This window comes from Protobothrops mucrosquamatus, unplaced genomic scaffold (assembly GCF_001527695.2).
Source record: "Protobothrops mucrosquamatus isolate PMUCROS unplaced genomic scaffold, P.Mucros_1.0 scaffold_278, whole genome shotgun sequence".
Classification (NCBI taxonomy): domain Eukaryota; kingdom Metazoa; phylum Chordata; class Lepidosauria; order Squamata; family Viperidae; genus Protobothrops; species Protobothrops mucrosquamatus.
In genome coordinates, this window is record NW_015386354.1 from 1 (window position 1) to 19,087 (window position 19,087).

At 50.7% G+C, this 19,087-nt stretch overlaps 2 protein-coding genes across 2 annotated transcripts in view; one reads left to right on the forward strand and one right to left on the reverse strand.

Moving 5' to 3' along the window:
• Nucleotides 1-9,809: 9,809 nt before the first annotated feature.
• On the reverse strand, nucleotides 9,810-19,011 carry UBFD1 (ubiquitin family domain containing 1). The gene is made up of 6 exons (XM_015831746.1): nucleotides 18,744-19,011; nucleotides 18,439-18,647; nucleotides 16,938-17,003; nucleotides 16,012-16,117; nucleotides 13,269-13,351; nucleotides 9,810-10,183 (listed from the first exon to the last, which is right to left on the reverse strand). The coding sequence occupies exons 1-6, from the start codon at nucleotides 18,997-18,999 to the stop codon at nucleotides 10,073-10,075; spliced, it is 831 nt and encodes a 276-aa protein (XP_015687232.1). The 5' UTR covers nucleotides 19,000-19,011; the 3' UTR covers nucleotides 9,810-10,072.
• Nucleotides 18,998-19,087, forward strand: part of EARS2 (glutamyl-tRNA synthetase 2, mitochondrial) — a 6,859-nt gene continuing 6,769 nt past the window's right edge. Inside the window, exon 1 of the mRNA XM_015831718.1 lies at nucleotides 18,998-19,031. Within this exon, the coding sequence (XP_015687204.1) occupies nucleotides 18,998-19,031 (34 nt within the window). The remainder of the gene's footprint in view (nucleotides 19,032-19,087) is intronic.

Below are 19,087 nucleotides of genomic sequence, written 5' to 3' on the forward strand. Positions count from 1 at the left end.
CCCCCCAGTGAAACTCAGCACGGGCCACCTTGACTCAGGTGTGCCCCGCCCCCCTTCTTGGCCACTTACCATCAGCCCCCCCTTGTCCTGGCCCCCCACCACATACAAGCTGCCGTCGCTGGGGTCCGGGAGAAACGCGGGCCTGGACAGAGAAGACGAGAAGGACGCTGGGCCTGGACGGCTCCTCCGGCACAAGGCCGGCTAGGGCGCCTGGACCACCCGCTGCCCCCTTCCCTCCGCCGCCCTCGCCCTCCTCCTCGGCTGCCTTATGCGGGCGGCGCTTTGGGGGGAGCGGGACGCGCCTCCTCCACCTCGGAACCGGCTCGACCGGCGCCACTCACTCGGGCTCTCCGCGGGGCACCAGCAGGGGCGGATCTGAAAGCAGAGCAGCGCCGTCAGAGCCGGGAAGAGGCGCCCCTTGGACGCCCCGGGGGGGGGGGCAGGGGGGAGTCACTCGGGAGCAGCCCCGGAGCCCCGCCCGCCGCTCACCCTCCTTCAGCGCCCACCGCGTGTCCCCCGTGGCCGGGCTGACTGCGCGGAGGCGCCCGTCCAGCGTGGCCACCAGGAGCGGCGGCAGCTCCGGCTCCGATTCTGCCGCTGCGGGGCCGCCGGCCAGAGTCTGCGGAAGAGGAGAGGCAGCGGATGGACCCGGAGCTAGACTGCCGGCCGCGCCGTCGAAGGTGGGCCGGGCCTTCCTGAAACCGGACAAAGCTGCGCCCGGGAAAACGGAGGCTCTCCGCCGGGCCGCGAGCCACTGCGCGGGGCGCCCGTCGGGGGAGGCTGCGCGGCCCAGCGCCGAAGAGAGCGGGCTTGGGGGACTCCAAGCCGGCGCCCTCCGTCAAAGGCGAGACGCAGCCCAGCCCAGCTTGGCCGACTGAAGGAGAGCGGCGCCCATCGAGGATCGGTCCGCCTGGGGCTCCGGCCTCTCCATCTCTGCCCCAGCGCGGGTCCCCCCCCCGCCTGCGCGGACCCCCCGCTCTCCCGCCCTTCCTTCCGTGGGAGCAGAGCCCGCGGAGCTCTGGCCGCTCGGCGGGCCGCGTGAGCAGCCTCCCCTCGGGGAAGCAGGGAGGCCGCGCCCCGCCTGTACCTGCGCCAGCAGCAGCAGCAGCGGCGGCGGCACCGGGAAGCGGCGCGGGGTGGGCGCTCGGCCGTGGCCGGTCGGGGGCTGCTCCTCGGCCTCGCCCATGGCAGCCACGCCACGCCGCGCTCCCTGGCCTGCGCCGCCACCCCTGCCTGCTGCCCGCGGGGAGGAACCGGACTCTCCCCGCCGGCCTCCGCCCCAGATCCGGCTCCCGGACGGCACCGGCCTCCCGGCGCGCCCGCCTCAACTTCCTCGCCCCACCTCGCCCGGCCTGGCCCTCCCCCGCCGAGGAGCGCGCCCTCCGGACATGCTCAGAGGCACCCGGATCTGGCAGGGCTCGGCCTCGGCTGGCCGCCGCTCGGAAGAGGCTCCGGGCAGCTACGAGGACAGCAGAAGGGACGGTGGTCCGTCTGCCGGCTGAGCACAAAGTCCCTGATGCGTGAATGGACGGTTCGCACTACGCGCCGAGCTGTAAACAAGGTGTACAATTATTCTGGCTGGTTCACACGACTCTTCATGCAGAGCGAAACCACCCCTTAAAGTAGCCCTCAGCGAGCCAGGCCGGGGCGGCGGCGGCCGGCCTTCCCGCAGGGCGCCTTCGCAGAACACATTAGGCACGTCTGAGTGTCCTTGCTGCGTCCCTTTGGTCGGGTTCCTACATCAGCCAAGCTACGGTCCTCCAGGTCGTGGTTGCCTCAAAGGTGCTTTTCAAAAGGCAACTGGGCTTCCTTTTTTCCTAATGCCAGAAGCTTCTTCAGTTCCACGGTAGTCCTTTGGGACGACACTCTAAGCCGCGTTGTGGCCGTGGGAATGCGCAGCACACAGGGCAGAACTCGTGTCAGCCTCCCCTCCGGCCGCAAACGAGGAGCGCTCGGGGCCCTGTGGACGCGGACTCGCCTCCACCCTGCAGGAAGAGAAACCCGCCGGACCGGTTTCTCTCCGCCGCGGGCAAAACTGTCTCGCCCTCCAGCGGGAAAAAGTCTCGCTGGGATCCGGGGGACGCAGGCGCGGGCTCAGGGGTGCCGCGGGTGGGCAGAGACTGTGCGGGGGTCTCGCCCCCCCCCGTTTCCCTCCAGCGTCCCAGCTTCCAAGGCTGCCCCGCCCAGGCCCCCTGCAGAGCCCCTCCTAGCAGGGCCGCCGGCTCGACTCCCGACAGCCCGGGCAGATAGCGAGGGCGCCTCGCAGCCCCTGGTGAACAAACTAAGCTCGGCGGGGGAGGCGCCCCCCTTCTGCAGGGACAGCAAAGGCCGCTGTGCAGGAATCACAGCCCCCCCCCCGCACAGGCTCTGGGACCCCAAGGTCTTAATCGCCCTGCCAGGGACACAAGAAAACTCTCCGTTGGGCAAAAAAAATGCTCAAATATGACATAATAAACTCACACACTGCGCACCAATATCTTTTGTGGGGGGTGGGGGGTGGGGAGAGGCGCCTTCGATTGAGTCCTGACTCCTGGAGACTGCCTGGCTCTGTCCCTGCACTTTTTGTGGCAAGGTTTTCCAAAAGTGTTTGCCGTGCCCCCCCCCCCTTCCCAAGGCTGAGCCTGAGCAAGTACATTGCCCTGCTTTGGCACCCAAGGCAGGACTAGAACCCATCACATCCTGGATTCTAGCTTGATGCCACTACAACAGTCTGCTATCTTACAATATAGCAAACATAATAAAAACCATCAGTAATGAGTTATTTTTGCTTATTCTGTTTGCTCATTAATTGAGATACCTCTGTGATTTCTTTGTATGCCTCCCCCCATTTTATTCTCAAGTGGGGTGTGCTCTCAGGAATTCCCCACTTATGCTCCACGTGGGGCTTGAGGCACACAAAGCTGGGCTCTCCATGGCTTTGCTTTCTGATGCCAGCTGGGAAGCATCACCTGGGTTCCCCCCCCCAGGCAGAAAAATCACAAGATGGTACAAACCGCCATCCCGAAAACAAGAAAGATCAGAGCACCTGATGGTCCAGGGGGCTGGTGGTGCCAGAGCAGGTTCTGGGCCTCTCTGCAGAAAGGCAGCCACAGGGGGGCTACCCTCAGCTCAGTGGGTCTTCCCAAAAGAACATGCAGGGACATCCGACCAGTTGGGACTGGACTATGAAACCCCAAGGATGCAACTGTCCTATGAAATGATTTGGCTTTGCCTATTGAGAGATGCGGAGTCCAGCCTCCAGGCCAACAGAGCAGAAAGCCCTCGGGTGCATCTGAGAAAGGATGACACAGCAAAAGAAGCTGCTCATTAACAATCTTTAATTGAAAAGGTGGATTGATTTTACAGAGCAAAACAAAGAAAACGGTTGGACAAGTTTACCTTTGAACTATTCTAGCCATCTTCCCATCTTCTCCTGCTCCCCAACAGGAAATGCTATTTTGCTTAGGAAGCAGGCGGCTGCGGGATCTGCTTGGAGAGCACGGCCCTGCTGGCCATTATCCACTAGAAAGTTTCGAAAAAAGAAAAAAGCGAGGGAATTTGGGATACAAGAGAGTTCAAAAAGAGAAACTGGAGCACAGCTGGCAGTCCACCTAGAGGAGAGCCAAGATACCTTGATTCTCAGGTTAAGGGACAACAGGAAGGTGGAAGACTCTCGAAAACAAGAAACTGGAAATACAGTCTCCTGCTGTTGGGGGACACAGCTTTGGAAACAGTTCTGGATGCAGGGGGAGCTTTGGGGCCCTTATTTTTGTTGGGAAAAATATATGAAGTTTTGGATTTAGTTGTCAGGATCTGTCTGCGGTCATCTTCGGCTCATGCACAAGCAGCCGAACATTCCCTGGGGGGGGGGTTGCCGATACAACCCAAGTTCCCCCTCTTCTCAACGACTGCAAGCCATTTGGGGCCCCCTTCATCCTTGGGACGAGGCTCTTTCCCTGACGTTGCATTTCTCCAAGTGCCGCCTTTCACTAGGCTTCTCTCTCTGCGGAATCTTGTTCTGAGCAGCTACAGGTTCATCCAGGCGGTCTTTGGCCAATCTAGACAAGCATCGGGGCCATTTCCAGAGGCCAAGCATTCCCTGGCCCCTTTTCTTTATGGGGCTCTCGGGAACATGGAGCTCAGACAATGCAAGGAAGACTGGAAAGTCAGTTGCACGTGCCTTGGGGTTGTTGGCATCTCCCGGTAGAGAAGTTGCTCCTGTGCTAATTTGGGGCATGCTTTCAGGAAGGGTAACAAGAGTGTGGCATTACTTCCGTTTTTACTCAACATGCCCAAGTGTGGACTGACAGAGAGGGCATTTTTTGGCAGTCATCCCGGGGGGCCTCTCCAGTGGCAAAAGCCTCCACCATTTACTTCACGTGGGAAAGGCTGAAGTGCAGAAGGAACTGGCCACGGAAGTGACGCAAAAGGCCTCGGAGGCTGTGGTGGCAAAAAAAGGGAAGAAAGCTGCTGGGAGAAGATGGTTGGATGGAAGTAGATAACGGGGGGGGGGGGGGGAGGAGAACAGAGCCCTCAACTCTGCTTTGCTTCAGGCCCTCCCCAAGACTCCTGCAGCAGAATTGTCACAAGGAGGGAGGGGCAACCGAAGTCCTGTGATAGTTGGGAGGCATCCAGACTGGATCAGTGGAGCCCCTTTCTGTGAGAGACTATAGAGCAGGGCTTTTCAACCGGTGGTATGCGTACCACTAGTGGTACTTTGGCACATGGCAGGTGGTATGCGACCCTCCTAGAGAAGTGTAGTGGGGGAGGGGAATGAGCTGAAGCGACCCAAGCCTGAGGGGGGGCAGTTGGAGCTGCAGGACTGTCCAGGCTCCGCAGAAGCTCCAGGAGGGCTGGCAGGGCTCCAGCTGATTGACACTTCCAGAAGCAGCTGGAGGTGAACTGAAGAAAAAGGGGAGGGGAGGGGAGGAGAGGATATAAAAGGAGGCGGTTTTGGCGGGAAAGGGGGGAAAAAGACAACAGGGAAAGAGAAGGGGACGGAGAAGCTGTGGAAGGAGAGCTCAGCAGGCAGGAGAAAAAAGGGAAGAAGAAGCAGTTTGGCTAGTCTAAAGAAAAAAAGAAATAGGGGAGACATGATAGCAGTATTCAGGTATCTGAGGGGCTGCCACAAGGAAGAGGGGGTCAAACTATTCACCAGAGCACCAGAGGGCAGGACAAGAAACAATGGCTGGAAACTGATCAAAGAGAGAAACAACCTGGAATTAAGGAGAAACTTCCTAACAGTGAGGACAATTAACCAGTGGAACAACTTGCCTCCAGAAATTGTGGGTACTCCATCACTGGAGGTTTTTAAAAAGAGACTGGACAGGCACTTGTCTGAGATGGTATAGGTTCTCCTGCTTGAGCAGAGGGCTGGACTAGAAGACCTCCAAGGTCCCTTCCAGTTTCTATTCTAAGAAGCATGCAAAACCACCTGATATCCTGTCTCAATGTCTTTTCCAGGAGAATGAGGGAGACACAGCACAACTTAAGTAAAACACAGTTTGCATGAGAAAAGGACAGAAAGTGAGCTGGGCTTGACTCTTGGACTGCAGGGCTCCATTCAAGACCTTGGAGTGGTCAGAAAATATGAATATCGATTTGGCAGACCACCCAAATAAGTCCTGTATTTAGATAACAAAAGTAAAAGACGATGGAGGAGGAGGAGGAGGAGGAGGAGGAGGACACCAGGCAGAAATAAAGGTGGGAAAGATCTGGGGTCCTGGTGCATCTGAAGCTGAATATGAGCCAACAGAGTGATGCAGCTGCTAAACAAGCAAATGCAGTCCTGGGCAGCATCAACTGAAGTTTATCAAGATCATTACTGCTGTCTGAAATATTGCTCTCAATTCTGGGTACTTCACTTTTAAAAACATTTGATATACTAAAAGAGCCAGAATGCATGAGGAACTCTTGGAGGCCTTGTGTATTTTAAGAGAAGGTTGTGAAGAGACCTGGCAACTCTCTCCAGGCACCCAAAGGCTCTGGACAGAACACGGAGCAGTTGCTCCAGGAGACAGAAATGAGGAGCAAGAGCTGCTGCACAAGGGGACAGGCTCCCTTGGAAGGCAGCGGAACCTCTGCTGAGATGGATAAGCTCAAGCTGGATGGCCAGATCTCAGAGGGAGGGGCTCTGCTAGGGGATCTCCAAAATACCCTCTAACCTCTGACAGCTGCAGCCTTTCCATTCCAAGGGCCCTTGCACAATGGAACGTGGCCCTGGGGACAAGACCAGGTCGGTCTGACGGAGCTGAAGGTCTCGTCTCGGCACTCCGGACACTTGGAATGCAGGACGGGAGCCTCTAAGTTGCTCGGAGAAGCAGGAACCGAAAGAGTCGGTGTATTTTGCCACACCCATCCTCAGCCAGGGGGGGAAGGAGCCCTGGGGTGAGGCATTTTGGATGGGGAAAATATCCTCTGAAATTAACTGCAAATGTTGCGTCTTTGGACCTGCCGACACCAAGAAAGATCCCAGAAGTCAGCGAGGATAAGTCTAAGTCCGTGAGAGCATTCCCAATCCCTGAATCCAGTGGGGTTTCCTAATCATACTTGTTGCATTTTGACGCCAGAGGTGTTTCCAGCAGTGAGATGCTGGGATGCCCTACCTGCGCAGCTTTTTCTTCTAGTCCCAGGACTGTCCGGTCTTGGGGTGAAATGGGAGGTGAGTGCCATCACAAATGAGCTGGGGAGGAGACTAAGCAGACTCCCCTCCCCAAGGATGGCAAAACAGATTAGGAACATTCCATGGGACACTTTCTTGACTTCTCAGGAAAGAAGTGAGACTGCAAGGACAGGTAAGCAAGACTGGCTAGAGTAGGTAGTGTAAGTTCTTCTTAAAAACAGCTGCTCTTCTGGGTGGTTGAAGGGAAGAGGCAGCTGCACAATGAAAGCTGTTGATAGGCAATACACAAATCCCCCCACATCCAAGGCTGCCACTTCCTTCCCTCCCTCACAGGGGAGATCACCAAATTCCCTCCAAGCTCCTAATCCCACATCCAGGGTTGCCGTTGCCGGTCTCTCTCCTCTGTTCATCTGAAAAAACACACAGGAGCCGTCTCTGGAATCCGCGGCTTCCAAAATAGCCACCGTGGGCCCCCAACTGGTCCTGGGAAAGGAAGTGGGCGGCCCCCAGATGTCTTGACCTGCCCAGAAGCAGCCATGCCGCTTAAGGACACACCCAGTCCGTCTTGCAGGAAGAGGGCGCTTGCTGCAAGCTGGATCTGACAGTCCCTTGCTTGGGGGACTTTGCGAACAGGCAGTTGGTTGAAAGTTTATTCAGTAACGAACAGAGGGGGATTCCAGGCCCCCCAAATGATGAAGACAACTTTTAAGAGAGAAGAACCCCCAAGGAGGCAGGAGAAACAGAACCAAAATCCAAGCAGTAGCTTCTCTCCAGATAGATTGGAGGCGGGGGGGCGGGGAAAGGAGCCTGCTGTCTTCACATGCTCAAGGGTGCTCCCAGGCACTCCAGTTGCAAGTGCTTTGATCCAAAATGCAGCCCTGTTCCCCCAGGAGGCTGGCAGAGAGGAACGCCTCCCCAGCTCCCCTCCCGCCCACCTCACTTAAAAGGAACCGTCCAAGCAGAGTTGAGGCTAAAAGATCAGAGCTACCGGTAAGGCAGGAGAAAAACAGAAGCCAGGCAGGTGATCTCATGTTCTACCTCCAGCAACGCAAGCAGGAAACTCTTGTGAGCTGCACAGGGCGGTTGCAGGCACGTCACTCATTTTGCTCATCAGCCACATGACATGGTGCTGCTGCTTGAGCATTAGTTGACGGTGCTCACATCATACGTGCAGGAGAGAAAATGGCTCCACGCCTCCCTCTTCCTCTGGAGGCCCCCCTGGCACCCTTGCCCACAACGCAGGAGAGGAGTAGCAGGGCAGAGGAGGTGGGGGCCAGCAATCTCTCCTTCCCATTCCAGGAGAGCAACAGGACTTGATGGTTGGAGGAGTTTCAGAACAGAAATTCCTGCTTACTTGAAGCTTCAGAGAACGCAGCATCCATAGCAGCAACTCAGCACCAGACCACTGAAAATTTGTTAATTTGGATATGCTTGAATTAAGCAAGAATTACCAAAGGTCTATTGGCAGCCAAAAATGTAAGAGATATCAATTAAAATCCAGCTATAAGATTCAACAAGACATTTGTCGTCTTGTTCCTGTGGGCCCCTGGCTCTATTCAAGCCATGGAGCCCGATCACAGATTAAATGTACGTGGCTATCTATTTGGGCTGCAACTCTCTGCACGTTGATCTGCAAATAAGCTGGCTGAACCCAGTGAGATTTACTTATGGAGGAACTTGTTTGGGACCGCATAGATCCTGTTTTCAGGGTAATCCAGAGCTGTTGATCATTGCAGAGGCACCATGTTTACCCAAGTTAGACTAAGATAAATACAAGTAAGATAAGAGTTCAATGTGATCAAGTTTATTACCACACCTTAATTTCATTTATAGGAATATTTATTTTCTGTAAACTTTTTCTAAAAAGATAAGTTTCATAATGGTCTACATAAAATTTGCCAGGTAGTAAAGTCTTCCTTTAGTCATTACAATTTTGGTAAGTTCTATTTTTGAAAATTCTACTTTCTCCTACTTGCAAAGCTTACTCCAAGGAAATCCTACTGAGTTCAATGGAATTTATTATAACTATTTGCAGTAAGTGTTACAAAAATCATCCTTTAGATATCTTAGGATACAACAGCTTGGAGGGCTATCTTTAACACTAGGTATATTTGTAGGTATTGCTTGAGTAAAATTAAGACACGTTTTTGTCATATACTCAGAATAATTGTATTCTGCTTATTATGCAGAATAAATGACACAATAATTAGACCAACTTTTCCTCTTCCACTGCTTCATAGTTTTTCAGAATAACCACCAATCTCTAACCTGGATATCTGTAGAAAACGGCCTACATAGGAGCCGTTACACTAGATGGCAACAGCAACAGCAGCAGAGGGCCCTTTCCGCCTGCAAGTGTAATTCCCCAGCATGGTTTTCAACAAAGGAAGGAACAGAAAAGGAAAACTAAAATGGAAATCCACTATTGGCATTCCAGAACTAGCAGGGCCTGGAACCAAAGCCTCTCTGGCGGCTACAGGGAAGAATATGGCGGGTGACATGGTGTCCAGGTTGCCCCCGCAAGGCCTTCGGCTGCATCTGCTAGCTTGGAAGACAGGATTCCTTACACCCGGATGCGCTGCTCTAAGCAAACTCCCTTTACGCTGTGGAGAGAAAAGGCCGACTGCTAAGTCCACAAAGCAGCCACAGTAGCACCTTCAGAGCAAAGAGCTCTTGGACTAAGAGAAATGGCCAAAGAAAGCTTCTTAAGGCAAACAGGCTCCCCCAGTTATGGCAACAGCAGTGGGGGGAGGGGGAAGTGTGGGAAAACACATCCAACTAAGCAACATGTGATGGCACATTTCCCACATAACCCCTCCCTCCCTCCCTCCCTCCTAGGGACAGACATGAAAAGATTCACCACAAAGTTTAAAAGAGTTGACGCTCTTTGGGTTCAGAGTGGAAACTGCACCCTACGGATACCAGAAAGGTTATAAAAGCCTAAGGACAAGGAAGAGAATGGCTTGTGAAACACCCCCCCCCCAAGTTTACGTACAGTTGAAAAGTTATTAATTTCCAAGAAAAGAGATGAGGAAAACCTATTTCTCCGACGGCCAATTACAAGCCCAAACAATGGTATTTATATATGAAGAATTATGAAAATATCCGCCTCTTGTCCAAGCCATGTAGAAAATCCACAGTGATATATTGTTTTGTTTTTTTGTCGAAATCTGAAGAGCTGTAGAGTTGAAGTGTATTACACACAGTGGTTTGTAAATTAAGATTTATTGATTTCCATTGTATTTGCTTTTTTTTAAATACGGTTGAAGCTGCCGCAGAACAAGAGCTCCTGCTGCTGGACTGCTTTAAGTTAAAAATGAACTAATGGCGAGAGATCCCCACCTCTGGCGTTCTCCCAGGCCTTCCGAGATGGCGTTGATCGAGAAGTTCCAGGACCACTCCCATCCGGGCCTCTTCCAGCAAGTGTCCTTAAGGTCCGAGTCCGTCTCCATGCCAGAGGTGAGCGTGCCTTCAAAAGTACTGCCACTTCCCTAGCACCGTGTCCTTGATTGCATCCACGAACTGAGTGGGCACCCAGTAGACCCAGTAGTAAGAGGCTTCTGTGGGACCCAACTGGAAAGCCTAAGGAGGGGAGGAGGGGATTTGAAACCCATGAGCCACAATCATTTCAGCGTCAGGTGATTTTAGAAGATCTGCATTTACTTCCAGTTTTAGAATCAAGGGTTTTATGTCAGAAACTCTTACCTGGAGTCCAACGATATAAGCCAAACATTACAGCAGTAAAGTAACAATCTCAGTTCCAGGTCACCTCCTGGAAAGTTTGACACCCCCCCTCCATTTTTCCTACTCAGTAAGGCTGGCGGATTTTCAGCCACCCCACAGCTGCACCACAAGGAGCCCCAAGGAAGCTGTTTTCTCCTCCCCTTGGATCCTGCAGTCTGGTTGCCAATTCCTCCATGCCACAAACCACGGTCTGCTGCTTCATTTGAACTGGCCAGTTAGGGAACTGAGCTTGCTCTTCAAACTGGGATTGCGTCCACAGGCTGAAACTGGTTTGCAATCTAGCTGTGTTGTGAACGTATAGACCAGCTTGACAGGTCAAGGCACAACAAGCCAGATTTTGAACCATAGTTGTTACCACTGATGTGCAATGAGGACAAAGCGGTAACTGCAAGGTGCCGTCTCCCCCAGATGCAAGACCGCCCGTCAGCATTAACGGGGGAGGGGTGGGCTTGTCAGGTGAACAGCACCCTGAGAGGACGTCCCTGTTCTGCTCCTCCATGGAACGGGGGAGACGGGACTCTGCCTGAAGCAGGATTTTGGCATGGAGCCTCTGCAGCAGGGGGTGCTTGCCGCCACCACCACCACCAGAATCCAGAGGGAGCCCTCTTGTCTCTCTGGGGTCTGTCTGCAAATGCCCCCCGAGGCACACATTTCCTGAAAGAATCCTGCTTTGATTTCAGGACGGCCTTTTCCGGCCAGCCTCTCTGAGAGCGAAAGGGCTGCCTGCCAGAGGGCCCTGGCCCCGTGGGAGTGGGGCCCCTGCAGCAGGCAGCTCCTTCGCTTCAGCCACCTAACGTCCCGGGGAATCATTTTCCAACCGCAACTGGGAATGCAGGGATTGTGGTTGTTGAGTGAAGCAATCCTGTGACTGCTTCACTCAACGACCAAAGATTCTGATCTCAATTGTGGATGTAAGTCTACCTATGCTCCAAATAGGAGGTGACTATGTTATGAATGACAACGATAAGATGGATCTGGGCAAACCCTGGCTACAGCTGCCACCGGCTCTTTCAAGTCCAAGAGGAGCCCCAATTGTGCAGAGTTCCCCCTGGGGAAGCACAACCCCCTTGAGAACGAAATCTCAGACATTCTCAGATATAGCTGACCTCCCAACTCAGAGCCGGCCCCTAACAGCCTCCATCCAGCCCCTGGGACTCCGACTCAAAGGCATCACTTGGGTAGCCAGGGGGCCAAGATGGAGAACTGGGATTCATCAGCGTACTTTGGACACTTGACCCGTGCCTTTAGATGGCCTCTCCCAGCAATCCCATGTAGATCGTAAACATGAGAGGGGAGGACACTGATCTCTGAGGAGGCTTAAGGTTCGCTCTCTCGCTTCTACCGCTTCCACGCACCAACCTAGGAGATAGAAGAAAAGCCACTGCAGAACAGCGCCCCTCCCACGCCCTGAAGTCGGTCCAGGTGGGTGTCGCAATCAAGGCTGCTAAGACATCTGGAAGAGTCGCACTGCCTCTCCCACTCTGCCAGAGATCATCCGCAAGTGCAATCAGTGCTGAAAAGATTCCGGGTAATCTTTTTCTCCCAGGATTCTCTGGAACTGCAGCTCAGCCAACTTCTCCAAACCTTTCCTCAAAACAGGAAGTGAGATACTAAATGGAAATTGTCCACTCTCTCTGCATCCAGTGATGGTTTCTTGAGGAGGGGGCACACACACTACCCCTTCACTCAAGGAAGAAGCCCCTGCAGCAACCCATTTTCTTCCGACGGCCTTGCCAGGAAAGAGGGACGTGGATCTATCGTACAGGTAGCTGCGCTAACAATTCTGAGAACAACTCAAGACTCACGGGATAAAACCCCTCCCAGATAACGGGCAAGTCCAAAAGAACCTGCCTGGCTCTCCCCAGCAGCATCCTCAGGGTCCTCTGCTACTCATTTTTTGGGGCTCCTCCAAAAGGCAAGGGAGCCCTAAGGAGAGGCCACTCGGGGTCCATCCAATCTCATGTTTTGTCACCTCCTCATTTCAAGTGAGGAATCAGGCTGTGGTCAAACTGCCCCTCAGAGCCTCAGAAAACTCCCCAAACACAGTCAGGATATTAACGAGATGCACCAGGTACAGTAGCTGAAGATTTCAAAAACTCCCAGACAACCAGACGGGGGTCTGACCACAGCCAAGAGCAGATATTACATTAACATTCTTCAGCAGATCCTGTTGCACCTGCCCCAAGACAAAAAGGAGATCCAGGGCTTGCCCACCATAGCGTGCTGGGTGCTTGATGATCTGTGTTCAGTTCATGGTTATCATACTAGCCATGAATTCCTGGGGCACTTCAGTTTCTGCACTGAGTGGAGGCAAGTCACTCAGTCTCCGTGGTCCAGGAGACTCCCGGAGCAGGGAAGCTGCAGAATAGCAGGCAGCCAAGACTAGAGCAACAATCCTGACTGATAGGAAGGGCTCATATTGGATTTTGGGGGCACAATTCCTCTGGAATCCATCCAAATCTCTCACATGACAACAGACACTCCACCCCTCTCCCAGCCTTGGAGTGAGGCCAGCTACTAACCCAAGGCCTCTTCCGTGCTCATCCAGGCCTTGGTGAAACATTCTGAATCTATCGTTACACAATAATGGATGACAAAGACCCATTACAGGCTGACTTGGCATTCAGCAGTTGGAGACCAAGTCATCTGAAGGTCAGAGGGTCTGGGAGTTGGGATGACTGCAGATGATGGCGAGAGCTGACCAACTGCCAAGGATGATTGTTACAAGGAAGAAGCAGAAAAGACCCAACTGGCTTTACTTAAATATTTTAAAGTTGCTAAGATACATGTCCTGACTTGTTGAGGGACCAAGCTACCCCTGGTATAAAGAACTGCTGCCTCCATGGATAAACTCTGCTGGAGCCCCTCAAGCTGATTGCCTTTGCCCATGAGAAGGCATCAATTCTCAGCTGAAGCCACTTACCATCATATGATAATCTTCATGCCCTTCAATGGGTTCGCTCACCACGTTCTTGATGGATCCCATGGGTAACTTTTCTGTTCTTTCTACATTGAAAGATACAAAACGTTTGGATAACTGTTGTTCCACATTTCCCCATATTCTCCCCTCCCACCCACCAAGCTTATCTTAAAAGGACAAGGTACAAATACCATCATTAAATCTTTTACACGCTCTTGTCTTATTGGACACGCAGCCTATGGTTGGATAAAGGGTCAACTCTAGCAACTAGTGTCTACGTCAAACTTTACATATTCTGATCTTAGTTATTTTCCCGCACATTTATCACCAGGCTAGGTAACATCTTCAGTGCATGGAAGGTTGGTGTTTACTGATTGGCCTTGCTGAGTGATTTCTTCCTTGACAGTGGAACACCCCAACTAAGACTATCAAGACCAGCTACGACAGTTAGTCCTCAGTTAATGATGGGAATTGGGACTGGAATTTCCATCGGTAAGCAATGAAGTTGTAAACCATGATGTTATGTGATGGCAGCCCCCTTTACCATCATTATCCAAAACCCACAGGTTATTAGATGAGGATTCACCCTGATGCAAGCCATTACCAGTTTCGTACCTCCCAGCTCTGAGCCTTGGTTTGATAAGGGACTGCCTCCTTTTGAGCTACACCCCCCCCCCCATGGTGGCGCAGTGGTTTAGAGTGCAGATTGCAGGTAAACTCTGCTCACAGCCTGGAGTTTGATCCTGACCAGCTCAAGGTCGACTCAGCCTTCCATCTTTCCAAGATCAGTCAAATGAGGACCAAGATTGCTGGAGGCAATGGGCCGACATTGTAAACCAATCAGAGAGCGCCGCAAAGCACTAGAGATGGTATATAAGTCTAAGTGCTGCTGCTATCGCTGCCCTTTCGGTTGCCCGCCTTCCCACTGCCACCAGCTGCCCAATCCTGTGTGCCATCTCACCTGGCTACACTGCACGCCATTATGTGCTGGTGCAGCCGGGGCTTCTCTCACACCCTGCCCAGAGCCATCTTTTGCAAAAAGAAGCCTGGCGGATAAAAGGAGGCCCTGGCCATGCTGGACCTAAAGAAGCCTGGTGTGAACGGAGGCCCAGCTGGTACAGCAGCAGTGCAGTACGTGGTGTGGCAGGTCAGCTGATGACATCGAGCCTAAATGTAAGTGGGCTGGAGTTTGCTCACATGGCCATCACAGGCGTATTGCAATGTCCAGAACTTCAGGAATCAGTCATTGAATAAATGAACGTTAAATAAGAAATGCTTTTTAAATAACCCACCCGCAAACTTTACTCTCCCTTGTACTGAAGATGCTATCTACGCTGGTTAAGAGAAATATACGTAGGAACAATCAAGCTCAGAGTTCAACAAGGACCCAAAGTATCAGCTGCTTAGCTCTAAACAAAATTAGATAACAAAATTATCAAATTGTGCATTTACTGGAGCAAAGCATTCTGCACATTTATTTAAAGTAAAGATATAGCTTCAAAACAGATAATACCAGTAGGCGAAGAAAATTACTGAACTATGCTCAATATAACATTAACAAAAAATAAACTATGCCACACAAAACAGATTGAGTTGTTTTTGTAATATGAAAAAAGTACAAATATTTTGCACTTAATGGAGCAAAGCATTCTGTGCCCATTGATCCCATTATGAGATATACTGATTTACTTGCTATAATTTATATTCAATTCAATTCCACAAGGCTCTAAGGAGCTAAAACACATTCTTAAATATAGGTAGTCCTTGACTTACAATTCATTTAGTGACCGTTTGAATTACAAGGGTGCTGAAAAAAATGACTGATGACTAATTTTCACACTTATGACTGTTGCAGCATCCCCAGGGTCAGGGGATCTAAATTCAGACGCTTGGCCACTGACTCATATTTATGACAGCCGCAGTGTCCCGGGGTCACTGCAACCTTCTGACAAGCAAAGTCAATGGGGAAGCCGGATTCACTTAGCACCTGTGTTACTAACTAAACAACTGCTGTGATTCACTTAACAACTGTGGCAAGAAAGGTTGTAAAATGGTGCAGAATTCATTTAATAACTGTCTCACTAAGGGCAGCAATTTTGGGCTCAATTGTGGTCATAAGTATTGCAGAATATATGCTACCGAACCAAAATTAAGCTTGCATAATTATTTTAGAAGCATTTAAAATTGAATTCACATTATTTGCTGTTAAAAAAAAATCAGCAAGAGCAGTATTGCTTAACAGCGCCAATATATATACATATACATACATTCTGTATGCAGTTTACAGTGAAATCTCAAGAGAGAAAAACAGCCCCATGGATCCCATCCCACAGAGAGTTTTCCTCGGGAGCTTCACCACTGCCTCTCGCTCAGCAGCCCAAGCCCTTCACTCGCCTTTCAGCCAGCTGAGACCACGGGCCTCAAGTGCCAGGCAGCAGGGTTGGGGGGGGGGGCTCCAGGCGGTCTTGAGGCTGCTCTCCCGTTTCTCAGAACCGGAAACTTTTGCCCTAAAAGCATCAAGTCAAGGGGCAGCAAAAGACATCCTGTCACTAATGTTTTGGCTCTTTAAGCTTCACACATTGCGCACAAATCAAAATGGAGCAACTTAAACAGGCTCAATTCACGGGTGAATTGGATTCAGTGAGGCTCACCAGCTCAGACGCAATAACCCAGAAATCACAAAGTACTGTTATCACATAAAGCTGAGCTTTCAGGATCTGAACAATCACGCAACTTGGGCACGCACCTTTAGTGCCAATCCAGAGCTGATCTTGTTCAAGTTTAAAGGTTAGCCGTACTTTTCCACCTGACTTGTTGTACATGCCCGATAAAGGAACGGTTGGCAGGCGCTCCTAAAGAGGTTGAGACACAAGCTTTCTATGAACAAAGTAACTTACAGTACAACTTACATACGAAGAATGATTGTAAGATTTGGGTTTGGCTATTCTAGAGAAAAGAAGGACTAAGGGTGACATGACAGCAGTTTTCCAGTAAAAGAAAAATTATCAGTGAAAGAATTAATCATATTTAATAAACATAGAAAAATATATAACTTGTTGTGTAAATTAAATAATGTATTATATAGTACTGGACATTGAGGCAAAAGCAATATAAGGCAGAAATTTGCCCAGATAAGTGCAAAGAAGAGCAAGTAAGATGATTAAAGGCTTGGAGACTAAAGCATATGTAGAACGCTGCAGGATTTGGGAATGGCCAGTCTAGAAAAAAGAAGGACTAGGGGGGACATGATAGCAGGGCTCCAGTATTTGAGAGGATGCCACAAGGAGGACGGGGGTCAATTTACTTTCCAAAGCACCAGAAGGCAAAACAAGAAACAATGGATGGAAGCCTATCAAGGAGAGAAGCAACCTGGAATTAAGGAGAAACTTCCTAACAGCGAGGACAATTAACCAGGGGAACTGCTTGCCTTCAGACATTGTGGGTGCTCCATCACTGGAGGTTTTTAAGAAGAGACTGGACAGTCACTTGTCTGAAATGGTATAGGATCTACTGCTTGAGCAGGGGGTTGGACTAGAAGACCTCCAAGGTCCCTTCTGGCTCTATTCTGATTCACTGATTGAAGGAGAAACACTATATTCTCTTTACTGCCTCTCAGTAAGAACAGAACAGCTAGAATTGCCAACCCCTGACCCTTCGATTCTTGTTTCTTACCTGGACACCCTTGACAGAAGGCATCACATCTTCAGGCTTCCCTTTATCCAAGACTTTCCTATGTTGCTGTAAAGCAGAAATAAAAATTAACCAACAAATGATAGAAGCCTTGCAGGATTTCCATTGTGCTTACTTGACAGCATATTAATGAGAAATCTAAAAATTCTAAGATGCGCAACCTTCAGTCAGAAAATGCACCCTATAAATAAGGTGCAAGCAGATACTAATTAAAAGACACCGAAGAGTTCTTATCATATCAGCATTTCTTCCTTGTGGAGCAGAATTCATGTTTTCTCAACAAATAATCTGGCTGAAGTTACACAGAAAATCTAGATGGTACAGGCAACTTTTTTAAATTCAAAGGTTGAGTTGAAGGAATGTGTTCTTACTTCGGCCAATATATATTTCTCTATGTGCTCACAGAGCTGGAGGCTGCAAACCAGGCTGCAACCTCTACTTTCAAAATTCTGCAACTTGTTGCACTGCACAACAATCTTGGTGCAGGTGGTGCTCACAGAACCTCTGAATGGGGAGACCAAAACATTTGGAACATCTGCCTAAATGCACTCTGGTTTACTGCGGCTACAGAGTTCTCTCATTATAGGATCAAGGTGGTTGGATTTGCAGAAAAAAACAAAAACCAGCCTTTGAATGTTGGTGGTAAGAACTGCTAAACCCAGTCACAAGAACAGCAAGTGGGAAGGAGGTAATACCAAGAGATGATAAATCATGGGAAATATTAGCAGCATCAGCATTGACAAAAATCCAAGGCAATAAGAGGAGCCAAAAAAAAAAAAGTAGAGCAGCTATAAATAATTTATGGTGAACCAACCAAAGGTTTTGGAAAGGTTAAAATAGTCTGCCTGTGCATGCTCAATTGCTTAATAGTTAAAAAATAAAACCTTGTCTACCACCAGTAAACAAGTCAGTGAGATGGCAAGAAAATAACAGCAAGGGGGAAAAAGATAGGGTTACAAGAAAATACTTTATCTGGGAAACAGGCTGTTTTACTCATTGCTGGTAAAATTAGCTGGCAGAATTTCAGAAAAATAATGTTGCCCTACCCTATTGGAATATGGAGGACAAATCTCCCGACACCTTCTACATATGAAGAATGAGGCATAAGTTCACAGTCTAATAAATGTCAGAACCACAGACTGAAAACATCTCATGCCAGCTGGACAACTCAAAAAGGTGAGTTGGTGACCAAAAAGCATTACTGAATTAGATTTACCAATCTGGGGATTCTCTACAAGTTAAAATTAAGTGCCTGTCCATGACAATGCTGGTAGGCAATAAATTGATTGCTAAGGATTGCTTCCACCCATCTTAAAACTGAAGTGTTGATGGAAAAGAAGGACCATCACAATACAAAGCTTCAGCTTAACAAAATATAAAGAACCCTTTTCCCCGCAGACCTCCGGTTCAATAGAGTTTACCTTTTCTGGAAAGTTAAAAGCAGGTTCAAACCCATCCATGCCAGCTGGTGGCTCCAACTGACCTTTTGTCTACAGAGGGGCTCTTTTTTGGCCTCTTCGGACTTCACTTCCTGCTGAGTGGCATCTTTTGGTGTGTTTACTGCCAAGACATCATTGATAGTCGAGCCCACCACCATTATTTTTGCTCCACTGATGACTTTAATTTCTCGTAGGGTTTTTTCCTCCGGGAGCAGTCCTTTAAACATGACCTTCTGCATGGCGGGGGGAAGGCCTGCCAGAGAGGAAACCGAGAGGGAGGCTTAGCACAGGAGTCTTCCCGGGTCTCAGGCCGAGCTCCTTCTCCAGGGAACAAGAGGCGGCTTCTCACCTGTCAGCGAGTGGATTTTCAGCTTCAGCTCCGCTCCGGTGCTGTCCAGAGGGAGCTTTAGGTCGTACTTGGTTTTGTTCCAGATAATTTTCAGCTCCACCAACTCCTTTTCCATCTCGGCTTCGCCCCCGTTGCTCACGGAGGCCTCCAGGTCGGGGGGGTCGCTCTGGGGCTCCTCGGCTTTCTCGGCAGAGAGCGAGCCGTTCTCGTCTTCGCCTTGGCAGCCCACCGGCGGGTTCCGCACTTCCGCGTCCATGCTGGCTTCCTCCGAGTCTGCGAAAAGGCAAGGCAAACGGGGATAGACCCGCGACCCAGGCGGCACCTGCGCGGGCCCGGCCTCGCCC